General features: G+C 55.2%; 1 protein-coding gene across 4 annotated transcripts in view; it reads left to right on the top strand.

Moving 5' to 3' along the window:
• Positions 1-10,598, top strand: part of GRB7 (growth factor receptor bound protein 7) — a 48,490-nt gene extending 37,892 nt beyond the window's left edge. For 3 of the 4 annotated variants that reach the window (XM_030541643.1, XM_030541641.1, XM_030541645.1), the window contains 12 exons: positions 506-662; positions 1,073-1,194; positions 1,780-1,857; positions 2,170-2,307; positions 3,260-3,370; positions 3,957-4,055; positions 4,375-4,455; positions 5,799-5,915; positions 6,515-6,575; positions 7,500-7,587; positions 8,401-8,439; positions 9,007-10,598. In XM_030541643.1, coding sequence (XP_030397503.1) covers positions 506-662; positions 1,073-1,194; positions 1,780-1,857; positions 2,170-2,307; positions 3,260-3,370; positions 3,957-4,055; positions 4,375-4,455; positions 5,799-5,915; positions 6,515-6,575; positions 7,500-7,587; positions 8,401-8,439; positions 9,007-9,217 — 1,302 coding nt within the window. In that variant the 3' untranslated portion in view covers positions 9,218-10,598. Of the gene's footprint in view, positions 1-505; positions 663-1,072; positions 1,195-1,779; positions 1,858-2,169; positions 2,308-3,259; positions 3,371-3,956; positions 4,056-4,374; positions 4,456-5,798; positions 5,916-6,514; positions 6,576-7,499; positions 7,588-8,400; positions 8,495-9,006 lie in introns of all 4 variants that reach the window. The other variant, XM_030541642.1, reaches the window with a different exon arrangement.
• Positions 10,599-12,600: the final 2,002 nt, after the last annotated feature.

Here is a 12,600-nt window from a genome sequence, read left to right as displayed (position 1 = left end):
TAGAGACCAAGATGAGACCCACCAATGGGGGGTGACAGATTACCCCACTGCTACTGCAGGGTTCTTACACCTTCCTCAGAATTGGCTGCTGCTGGACCCTGCCAGGACATTGGGCTGGATGGATTCTGGGGCTGATCCTGGCTGGCAGTTCCTGTATGATCCCACAGTGCAAACACCCCAAAACTGGTCTTGGGGGACAATTGCTCTGGCCAGCAGGGGAGCAGGCGCAAAGACAGGCTTGTTTGCTGTCGCCCTGCTACCCTGCACACATCACTGCCTGCCCTTGGGAGGGTGAGAAATCTCAGCTCAGCTTGGATTTGCCCTTGGGGCTGGCTATCTGGCTCTCCGCGCCCCACCCTGTCCTCCACTGCAGAGAGCATTGACCCAGCCACTCGTGCATTCACAACTGAGAAGTGATGAGGGGAGGGAGCCCAGGGAGTGTCCAGACTGAGGGCGTAGGGCTGTAGGAGAGGGGAATGAACCTGGCTTGGCCTCTGCCCCACAGGTGGTAAAAGTCTTCAGCGAAGATGGCACCTGCCGCTCACTGGAGGTCACGGCCGGCACCACGGCCCACCATGTCTGCGAGATGCTGGTGCAAAAGACTCACGCCCTCCACGACGACAGCTGGTCCCTGGTGGAGCTCCATCAGCACTTGGTTCTAGGTGAGGAGGCGTGTACACCCCCAGGGGGGCCTTGCACGGCTGGCTTGGTGCACATGGCCACCAGTGTGTGTATGCAACTAGGAGCTTGGGGGGAGACATGTACAGCTGGTTCTGTGCATGTGTGTCCACTAATGCCCGAATGCAGGGGGGTGTTCATGCTGCCAGGTCTGTGCGTGCAACTGCCGGCTTGGGTGAGGGACTATTAGCCAAGGGACTATTAGCCCCCAAAGCACAAGCTCCTACCACTTGTGCTAAGAGAGCAACTTGCTGAGCTGGGGCGGTGACAAGCTGCTGTAGTCTGTGAGACTGGCCACTAGAAGGAGACACCCTGACCCAAGCTAAATCAGCGTGCTGTGGTGCATGATGGTTGGCAGGGCTCTTCCCTGACCCGGTGGCTTTCTCCTCCACAGAGCGGTGCCTGGAAGATCATGAGTCAGTGGTGGAGGTCCAGGCCACGTGGCCCATTGGGGGAGACAGCAGATTTGTCTTCCGGAAGAACTTTGCCAAGTATGAGCTGTTTAAAAGCTCACCGGTAAGTGCCTGCCGACCTTGCTACTGGGCGACCCAGCCCAGCATGACCTGGCGGGCAGTGTAGAGGGGGGGGCGACTGGCCTGTCATGTCTTGGACTCCAGTTGGCAGGACCCAGGCAGCATCCCAGGCACAGAACAGCCCTGCCTGGATAGAAGTCAATCCCGGCCACACATTGACCTGACCAGAGAGGACCTGGTGGTGCTCAGAGGAAGAATCCTTGAAGCTGCTGGGAGATCTGGTTGCCATTCCTTCTCCTGAAGCCCCAGGGTCCTGGAGCTGCCCAGCTGGAAATGAGCTTTGAATATGCTAAAGCCACCGGATTAAGCATCTACCCCTTAGTGCCAGGAGATTAATTCCAGCATGCCAGCACCGCCTGACATTAATTGGACAGCTGCCCAGTGCACCAGGAAGTCACCCTTATACAAGCTCACTGGTCCTGATCCCAAGGGAGCCGGTTCTGATCCCAGGGGAGCCAGTCCTGGTGCCCAGCCAGGCGCGGGGGGCTGCTATGATGCAGAGCCCTTCTGCTGCACTTGGGTTTGCCCTAGAGTCCCCGCTGACCATCTTCTCTCTCTCTGATCCCAGCAGTCCCTGTTCCCCGAGGTGATGGTCTCCAGCTGCTTGGATGCCAACAAGGGCCTGTCCCACTCAGAGCTCATCCAGGTATGCACTGCCAGCCTGCCCTCCTGGCACTCATCGCCGGTGCCCAGTTCTGACTCTGGGCCACACGGTTTGAAGAAGGAAAGTGACCCTGGGGACTGTCCATAGACACCGCCCACAAGCAGCTTCGCCCTATAAACAGGCATAGCCCGAGCCTGCGGTGGGGTGGGGAGCACTTGGGATAAACCCGCCCTGCAGCCTGTTAGTCAGACAGCTTTAGTGCTTGAGCTGCAGACCTGATAGCCTCAAGCTTTGGGGCCAGTTCAGTGTCACCTCTTCCTTCCCACGCTCTCCCCGACTCCTCCTCTCCTGCAGAACTTCCTCAATTCCGGCAGCTGCCCAGAGATCCAGGGCTTCCTGCACCTGAAGGAGGTTGGGCGCAAGGTCTGGAAGAGGTTTTACTTCTCCCTCCGGCGCTCAGGGCTTTACTACTCCACAAAGGGCACATCTAAGGTGAGGCTGAGCCTGCTCTGGGCAGATTTGACCCTCCCCTTCCAACAGGTCTCCCCAGCAACATTAGGGGGCACCGTAGGAGGGGTGGGGCTGAAGACGTCCTATGGCCGTGGGTTTCCTATAGAAGTGGTTAGTTTTTACTTACTTCGGGTGTAGCGATCTGAACTGTGCCCTTTATGAGTCACAAGTGGGGCTTGAATCCTGGATAGTTAGCTCAAAGCACAGGATGTACCTCCCTTGGACTAAAGGAATAGCTTGCTTAGCTGGTAGCAGTAGTAGGCTCTTATCCCAATACGAAGCGCTGCATGCCCTATTGATGTTACACATACGTCACCCATATGCGCCTTGTGAATGGCTCTGTTCCCCTCTAGTGGCGGCTGGACCACACACGCCTATTGATGAGCCTGCTGCAGCCCTTGCTAAAGGAGCTGGAGCTTTTAGCTCAGACACCAGAGGCCCCTCTAATTCAATCCAAAGGTTCCTGGTTCAGTTCCCCGGCTGAGAACCTGCCCAGCAGACCGACGCTACATAAATAACGGCATCCAGAATGAGCACGCGCTGAGCTATTAAAGCAGAAGTGATTTTTAAAACCCTTCCTTGACCTTTGATGCCATTTAAATCTGCCCTTCATTCCCTCGAGCCAGTTATTATCCGTGTTTATTACGGGTATTCCGCCGCCTTGGTCAGCATGGGAGACCCAAATTGCTTAGAGACTGATTGGTTTCCCTACCTCTGGCCAGTCGGTTTCCCTTCCTGGTGTTCATGCTCTAAGGCCCCGGTAGCTCCTGGGTTTGAGTCCCCTGTGCCATGTGCTTGGGCCACTGCGGTGTCCGGAGTCTGGTCTCTCCAGCCCTTCAGGGTGCTGGATGGGAAGTGTCCTGGTCCCTGGTCCCCCTGCCCCATGACTGCCTCCCCTAATACAGCACATGCTCTTCCTTCCTCTCCTCCCCAGGACCCACGGCATCTACAATATTTCGCTGACCTCAACGAGTCCAATGTCTACTTCATCACACAAGGGAAAAAGCACTATGGCACGCCCACCGAGTTCGGCTTCTGCATCAAGGTGAGGGAGGCCAAGGTGTTTCAAGGGGATACGGCTACCCCCTGGCACCCTAGGGGCCTCAGCGGTGGGTGAAGCAATCCCTGCCCAAACAGGGCCAAATCCATCTCTGCTGTAAACCCAGCAGACATGAGGAGGGTTAGACCAGGGGCCCAGTGCGCAAAGTCCTTTCGGGCGCTCTTGAGGTGGAAGGGACTGGAGAAACACCAGTGGCAACCATTAAGGCTGTGTGGTTAGCGTAAAGGAGGGCTGGGCATCAGGACTCCTGGGTTCACGTGCCAGATTTCAGATTGGAAGGTAGAGCAGAGGGGCCTGGGATACAGGACTCCTGGGCTCTGTTCCCAGCAATCAGAGGAGATTGGGGTCTAGTGGTTGGGGTTGTAGGGGGACTGGAACTCAGGACTCCCGGGTTCTTTTCCCAGCTCTCCAAGAGACTTATTGTGGCTAGTCCGTGCCTCACTCTCCCACCCCAAAACAGGGCTAACAACTTGGGGTGCTCAGTTAGCGCCCCAGAGATCTCAGTGCCGTCGTCTTCCGGCTGGCGCTGGAGACGGCTCTTTGTGGTTACTCTTGTTGTTCTGCTCTGCAGCCCTACAAGGTGCGCAGCGGCATGAAGGGCCTCAAGCTCTTCTGCAGCGAGGACGAGCAGAGCCGCACCTGCTGGATGGCCGCCTTCCGCCTCTTTAAGGTAAGCGCCCCCCAGCCGGCCCCTGCACCTTGCTGCCAGCCCACTGGCAGGCTAAAGCGGACAGCGACACCAGCTGCAGAAGTGGGGACTGCACTTCGGTTCTGCTTCCGGGGGGAACTCAGCATCCCTTGGGCTGGTGAGGTTAGTGCTGCTACTTAGCACCCCCCCGCTCCTCCCCGTGTTGCGATGGGTTGCTAATTGGCCGGTGAGGGGGCTGCTTGCGTTGCAGCACATGCTGTTTGCCTGGGGTGAGGCAGCGCCCTGCTGCTGGGCCTGGCTCTGATGCTGCCGATGCTAACAACGGCTGCTTCCTTCCCAGTATGGCGTGCAGCTCTACAGGAACTACCAGCAGTCCCAGTCCAGACGCAGCCACCAGTCCTGGATCAGCACCACGCCCCTGGTAAGCGCCTCGTCTGAGCCGCCTTGAGAAGCTTCCTTTGCAGCGTCTCCACGGGACACCTTCCCCGCTTTCCCCTGGCTGGCTCAGCGGGTTGTGTTGGCTCAGAGGATTTCAAATCGCAGTCTGCTGTGGTGGCCCCATTCCCACATTCTCCCTACATCCTTCCTCACTGACATGCTCACAGAAAGGGTAGAGCCCGGGTCAGAAAGGATCTGGACAGGCAGCAGCTGTTCACTGCCCTTGTTGTTCCAGGCCGATGTTCTCCTGTGTGGACACCTCTGGATCTCCTGTTAGTACAGCAGAAGATGCTGTTTCTTCCTCCCACCTCGGGGTGAGGTGAATGCCTTCAGCCTAGACAGCTGACTGAAAAATGGAGATTTTTCCTTGGAAAGGGGTGGCAGTGCATCATCGGAGGCCCTGGCCAGGGTGCATCCTGGGAGATGTAGTTCAGCTGAGGAGCCTGGCCCATAGAGAAGAATAGCAACATGGGCCAAGTGAGCTACAGCTCCCATGAGGCACCGAGCAGCCTTTCCAAATCAAACCTTTTGGGGCTTGGGGGAGTTTGTTTTTCAGAAATTTCACATTTTGTGAAAAATGTGTTTCATCAAAATCCCAATTTCCCATCAAAAAACCAGTTTCAATAGGAAATTTTTGACGAGCCCTTCCCTGGGCTCCTCCACCCGTCCCAGGGCGCAGGAGCCGTGCCTGCCAAGCTGCCCAGCAAGGCATGGTGCTGTTATTCAAACAGAACTAAAGGCGAGATGGCCTCAGACAGCGCCCTATAGAGGAGGAGCCTGTCAGCACTGGGTGTCAAAGGGAGGACAAGGAGACTGGTGTCTGACCAGATGGAGCCCTTTTGGGGGTTACATGTCAGGTTCTGTCTGCACTGCTCACCTGACAATATCTTCGTGAGGGCGACCTCTCTGGAGGACATCTATCAGACCCGGTCACTGGAGAGCATCAGTCCAAAGTGACATTCCCTACAGGACCTTTGCAGATGATGGAGCAATTAGTTGAGGCAGAGGCTGGGTGGTACCCAACGATGTAGCTGGTCAGGAAATGTTTCCTTTAAAATACCCAGGGATCTATGGACCGCAGTGGGATTTCATCATGCCCATAATGGTGCTTTGATTTTTATGCCCTGAACTGCTACAGCTCAACACTTAGAGGCTGCCAGGACTCAGCGCTGACGTAATGAGACCTCTCTCACAGCTGCTTACAGGGCCCTGAACTGTACTGCTGCAGGCAGTGTCCCTGTCCCACCACTCCTGTCTTCCAGTACAGGGTCCCTCTTCCTCACCCCCGTTGCTGCGTCTCTTCTCAGCTGTTTTTTCATCCCACAGAGGAGCATGTCTGACAATACCTTGGTGGCCATGGATTTCTCGGGGTGCACAGGCCGGGTGATTGAGAACCCCAACGAGGCGCTGACGGTGGCCCTGGAAGAGGCTCAGTCCTGGAGGGTGAGTCCATGCTTCCATGCGGGGCTAGCAGTCAGAGGCCAGGCAGGGAAGCAGGCTGTGGCTGGAGGCGGCGTTCAGGCCACGCGTCTTCATCAAGCTGTCCAAACAGCTTCCAGCAGGTGGCTTATCTGCACAGAGAGCTGCACCGGGCTAGCTTAAAAAATAAGCTGGTGGATGCAGAGTTGTTGTAGACGTGTTGATCCCAGGATAGTAGAGAGACGAGGTGGGTGAAGTGGTATCTTTTGTTGGACCGACGTCTGTTGGTGAGAGAGACAAGCTTCCAAGCTCCACAGAGCTCCTCCTCTGATCTGGGAAAGGTGAGATCGTCTCAGCCCAGCTCCATCAGCGTCCAGTGGGATGCTCTGGTGAGTGTATGGAGGCACAGTGCCATTGCGCCAGATTGGAATGAGGCTACGGTAGCTCATACATTGCAGCCTCCCCTAGCTGCAGCCTGTGCTCTCGCCCTCTCTGGGTCTGTCCTAGCCTTGCTCCCATCATGCACCGTGGCGCTCATTTCTGATTTGATTTTCCATGAAAGTAGCATGGCCTAATGACAACACCCCATAGTAATGCCCTGCTCCTTGCTTTCCATGCTGCAGAAGAAGACGAGTCACCGCTACAGCCTGCCAACTCCCTGCCAGGGCTCCCCGCTCAGCACAGGTGAGTGGAGACCCCTCTACCCGGGTCTGGTTGGCTGAGGGTCACACAGGGAGAGATCCTTCCCAAAGAGCTTCTGGGCTTGATCGAAGGGGAGTCAGAACCAGAGGCTGAAGGGATACAATGAGCCCAATTTCTCTGAACCTTATGTCAGTGCCAAGTCGGTGTGAAACACTAGCAGACCAGGGTGGTTGTGTCTTACACACGCGCTGCACTGGTGCAGACGGAGACACAAAGTGGAGGGGGACTTGGATTGGGGCTTGTTCCAAAAGTGAATTTTGAGATTAAAAAAAAAAAAAAGATTTTATAGAACCTAAAATGCCACCCTGGATATTCTTCTAACTTTGGTGATAAGGAAATTTGGGGACTGAATTGAAACCTTCCCCAGTATCCAATCTACATGGTGGATAAGGGTCTACTACTGCTGCCAGCAAAGAATAGTCTTGTAGCTAAGTTGCTCAATGGAGACTCGTGGTCAATTCCTGGCTTTGCCACAGACTCCCTGAGTGATCTTGGGCAAGTCATTTGATTTCTCTATATCTCAGTTTCCCCTCCTACCCTTTGTCTGTCTTGTCTATTTAGCCTGGGAGGGGCTGTCTCTCTCTCTGTGTCCGTGCAGCGCCCAGCACAATGGGACCCTGATCTCAGTTGGGGCCAGTGCTACTTTAATTTATTATTTGTGTTAAGGTAGCAGCTAGGAGGTGCAGTCACAGACCAGGAGCCCATGGTGCTTGGCACTGTACAGAGACAGAACAAAGAGACAGTCCCTGCCCCAAAGAGTTTGCCTTTTTAATTTTTCTTGCTGTCTCCAATGCCCCTTCAGTTTTGCAAACCCCGAAATACCAACTTTCTCTGTGAAAGGGTTTGTAAGAGAGTCAGATCAAAAAAGCTTTTCTTCCTCCATTTTCTTTTCTTTTCTCTTCTCAGCCATCCATCGAACGCAGCCGTGGTTTCACGGGCGGATCTCAAGGGAAGACACACAGCGATTGATAATCCAGCAGGGATTAGTGGATGGGTATGGAAAGGCCTTGAACACTGATTATATGGCTTTTATTAACTTGGAGTAGACATTAACTCAAGGGACTCCCTGCTGCAGGATGTCAGTGAGGCCAAATGCTTAGCAAGGTTCCAAAGACATTTGGACAGCAATTTAATCCCCAGTCTCACAATATTTTCCTTAAAGTTTCCTTAAAGGCATTTTTCTTAAAGCCCCAGCTTCTGGAGACATGTGATGACATGAGAATCTCAGCTTTTTTTTTTTAAAGTGAGTGTCTAGCCCTTGTGGTTGCAGACAAAATGTGACCCTTACTACAGGCTCAAAACCAAGAAGACAAATAAGAAACCCCCAATTTAAAAAATAAATAATGATTTTTTGGGGGGGGTTGGGGCCTGACATGCATTTTTTAATAATTGAGGTTGGCAGTACTGCTTTTGTAGATAAGATGAGCACCAGCAGCGGCGCTAGAGAGGATAAAATAAGAAAAGCTTTTGATCTTCATGCTTCAGGGCACGCATCAGTTCTGGGGTCAGGAGGAAATGTTCCTCCTTGGTACAGGGCTGTGCAGTTAGTCAGGATTTTATGCCTTAGAGTTATCCAGCACAGGCCACTGTCTGGAACAAGTTCATTGCCAGCTCTCACTGCAAAGGGCTACAGTACCCCTGGGTCATGGCATGGGTTCGGCTGCTTTTAACATGCGGCTGTGTTCCTTTCAGCTGAGCTGACTGAAAAGCTCACATGCTGCTCTGGGCTCCCCCAGTGGACAGAAGAGGTTGGGTGGGCAGCAGCAGCGTGTTGGTAACAGCCCCCTCTCTTGTTTTGATTTTGTAGGGTGTTCTTGTTGCGGGAAAGCCAGCGGAACCCCAAGGGGTACGTCCTGTCCTTGTGCCACCTACAGAAAGTCAAGCACTATCTCATCCTGCCAGTAAGTGCCCCTCCCCAGCCCCAGCTGCCACGGACTGTGCCTTCCCCCCAATATGGGTGAGGGTACTTTACGAACTCTCTCAAGGAGCAAACCCATGGAGAGGAGATTCACATATAGGAATGGTGTGGAGCTCCCAACTACTCCAGCCCCGGCCTCTCCCAGCAGGGGGTGCTGTAGGGAGCAGAATAGGAGTGTTGGCTGTGGGGGGAGCTCCTGTATACTCCAGCCTCAGCCTCTCCCAGCAGGAGGCGCTGTGGGGAGTGGGGCAGGAGTGCTGGCTGTGGGGAGCACCCAGCCTCTCCCTGTGTGAGTCCCTGAAGAGAGACCTATAAGACCTCACTAACCTTGGGAACGCTCCCACTCCAGTCCCTCCAGTGTCACTTCCTGCCAGGAGAGGTCACTGCAGCAATAGCATAATATGTTCCTAGGGGAGCTGGCTGTTCCTGGCCTGCGCTGTCCAAGCACGGGCCAGGAGAGTTAAGTACACAGCTTCCCACCCCATTTCTCTGCAGAGCGAGGAAGAGGGGCAGCTTTACTTCACCATGGACGATGGCCAGACGCGCTTTGCCGATCTCATCCAGCTGGTGGAGTTTCACCAAATCAACCGGGGCATCCTGCCCTGCAAGCTCAAACATTACTGCACCTGCATTGCCTTGTGACAGGCCCCCGGTGGGCGTCAGGGCTCTGCAACGGGCCACAGCCAACGCACGGCGACCAGAATGAGGATCAACTCAAACTTCCGCCCCTCGCCCCACTTGGGCCAGGGCAGCGGTGGCCACAGGGGATGGACTTGGCTCGTGCTCCATCCTCTATTGCGGTGTCAGTCACCACTCAGCCCCGTCAAGTGAGCACCAGCCAGGTGAGAGGCCAGGATGGCATCCTTGGCGCCCAAGGAGCCCGAAGGACCGAAAATCATTGTTCCAAGTCCTCGCCCCTGTGCTTCCACCAGCTCATAGCCTCACTGCTGCCCCTCCCTCTGTGCCCGCGCTCCCGTCTCTTTCTGCCCCCATATCCTTCCGCTCTGATCTTTCTCTGCCCCTCCCTGTATCCCTCCGCTCCCATCTCTTTCTGCCCCCATATCCTTCTGCTCTGATCTTTCTCTGCCCCTCCCTGTATCTCTCTGCTCCCATCTCTTTCTGCCCCGTATCCCTCCGCCCCATATCCTTCCTCTCCGATCTTTCTCTGCCCCTCCTCCCCTGTGTCCCTCCACTCCCATCTCTCTCTGCCCCATGTCCCTCTGTCCCATAACCCTCCATGTCTGTATTCCCCTTCCCACCTATATCCCTGCGCCCTCAGCTCTGCCCCAATATCCTCTATATGTTTTGATCCTAGAGTTTCTCCTCCCTCCCCAGCAGCTACTCAGTGTTAATGGTCATATTCTCTGTGCCCTTGGGAAGCCAAGCTGGGAGCTTGGGGATGGTCCCGCTTGGTATGTCCCAGCACTCTCCCTGCACAGGGCCGTGGATGCTCTGTTCTGCGCCCTCCTCCTGGGCCCCTGCTGCCTCTTGGCTGGGTTTCGGAGCACCTCATCCTTTGGGAAAATCTACCCACTCGTGCACTTTCTCCCCTGGGTTCCGACCTCTCTGGCCAGTGACAGCTAGGAGCCGAGCCTTCTCTTCAGGTTTCCACTTCTTTCCATCAGACCAGTGCCAGAGTGGCTCCTTCTAACCTAGACCACTGGCCTCCCTGGGGGTCGGAGTCCAGACCCTTCTGTGCACAGACTGAGGCTCACCTTTCTGCTCCCCGTAGTAGCAACCTGCCTGAGGGCAGTCACCATTCCCCGGCCATGGAGAACTGTATGTCGGGGGCAGCAGACCCTGATAGATGCAGATCCCACACACATGCCCCCTGTGTGGGAGTGGCCACGTCTCCCCTTCTGGGCTGGCGGGTGAAGCCGGCAGGCCCGGTCACAGCAAGAAACAGCACCCAGCTGTTTCTGTGCCAGCTGGGGTTAGCGGATGGGTTATCAGGCTGCATGGAGAGGCCCGGGGGGGGGGGGGTCAGGGACGTCAATAGTGATAGTAGATAACGTTCCGCCAACATGCCATGTTCCCAATCCTCTGGGAGGAAGTCCCTCCTTGGGAACGAGGCGGAAGCTAGCGTCAGCCAGGCTCAGGGCTGGCCAGGAGCTAGGGTGACTCATACAGAGAGTCCTCTGCCATTTGCCCAGGACCATGGGAATCAAGGTGCAGCTGGGTCCATTCAGGTCTGAGCCACAGGTGGGGAAGACCTGAAGGTGCAGGGAGTCCAGGCTCACGCTTCGAGCTGGGCCTTGTTCAGATGCTGGGAGGGGTGGGGCTGGCCCCAAGCCCTGCTCTGGACGTGGCAGGGGGGAGAAAAGGGGGCTTTGGTGGCAGGTGTCAAGGGCGAGAGCAGACAAGTGGAAGAGCCACAATAAGAAAAAAGCTGGGCTTTTCCCTGTCCCTTCCTGTCAGGCCAAAGGGGCTTCCGCTCTCTGGAGTGTAGGCTGCCAGGACCCGGTGATGGGGCTGTGCCCAGGTCTGGAAAGTCAGGGGAGGAGGGAAGAACATTTCTATCTCCAACTGCCTAGATGCCGACTGTCCTTCCAAACCCATCTCTGTGCGCTCCACCATGCTGCAAGCACTGAACTCAACACACCAGAGACCCCCAAAGCCAGGACCGCCTGGGGTGCTATTAACCCCATAGCACTAAAGAACCCTATGGGGGAGACAGATGTGACCCCCTCAGCGTGGTGCTCTGCCCCCTTCAGTGGCGGCTGGGCCACATACAAAGCCTGCTGTCAGCAGGGCTAACAGAGGTGATGGTTTCAGCTCAGGCAGTAGCAACAGGTATTAAGATCCCCAGATTCACCTCCTGTTGCTGATAACCCAGCCAAGGGTGTAGTGTCGCTGTGTTAGAAGAATCCAGGGTTCTGCTAAGAGGACGGATCTATCTCTGTTGTACATACCTAAGAGGCCAGTCGAACTGTGATGTGTTTTATACAAGTGGTAATAAATGCTATTTTTTCATATCCTTACTTTTATTTTGTACAAAAAAAGAGAAAAATAACCCAAATTAGCACCAAGCCCTGAAAGAAGACAGATTTATCTCTATTTATATCTACTCCAAAATCTTCTCACTACAAATAAATCTCGTCTACTTAACACCTGGCTGCTCTGCTTTCCTTACGGCGATCTGATGGGGAGATGGGTCAAGGGAGTTTGGGATCCAGCCGCCTTCCCACATTGGCGCTGACTTATGATCTGCATGCAGTGTCAAACTCCGTGGGAAATTCCACGTAGGGCACAGCCAGGGAAGGGTTAAGCTGAAGGAGGGCTGGATCAAGAGAAAGGGGCCTGGAGGTGCAATCAGGAGCCAGGACTCCTGGGTTCTGTGCTTGGCTCTCGGGATGACCTTGGGCAAAGTCAGCCCCAGATAAGGGCTGGAACTTGAGAGCCAGGTTAAATTCCCAGCTCTGCCCCAGATTACTTGTGACCCTGGGCAAATCACCTCATCTCTCTGGGCCTCCCTTTCCCCAGTCTGTCCCATGGGGATGATGCTTTTCCTCCCTTGCAGAGCAGGGGTTGTGAGGCTGCATCTATTAATGTCTGAGAGGGGCTCCGGTATGTTCAGCTCTCACTGCACCTATTCATTGCCATGCTCACTAACCGACTCGCTGCAGTTGCCGGCCAGCAGAAGGGTGGCTGTTCCCATGGGGCCAACGCAGCCCTGGTCTGCAGCCCAATCTGCTGCCCTGAGACACCCAGGGTTCCAAATCAGGAATAAGCCCCGTGCAGTGTTTCAGGCTGGTTCACGGCAATGCAAAACCAAGGGGGCTTGCAATAGCCTGAAGAGGGCTCTTTGCACCAGCTTGGCACGGCTCAGCCGAGAACCTTCCGGCTATTTTAGCCAGGAGAGCAGAAATCCATCCTCCCATCCCACCAAAGCACCCTGCTCCTGCCTCTCACAGTGCTGCCATTGTGCTAACTAACTGCCCTGCCTCTGACCCAGACCGTGACCTTCCTGCACAGTGCTCACTTGGACAAGGGCCCGAATGCAAGGCATGCTGGGTAAGAGGTTTTTGCCTGCCGCCTGAGTTCCCGTGGCGCTTTTTGTGCATCACGTGTGATGGTAGCCAGACGAGA

Source organism: Gopherus evgoodei, chromosome 23 (assembly GCF_007399415.2).
Source record: "Gopherus evgoodei ecotype Sinaloan lineage chromosome 23, rGopEvg1_v1.p, whole genome shotgun sequence".
NCBI classification, from domain to species: Eukaryota; Metazoa; Chordata; order Testudines; family Testudinidae; genus Gopherus; species Gopherus evgoodei.
This window is presented reverse-complemented; position numbering and strand designations above follow the sequence as displayed.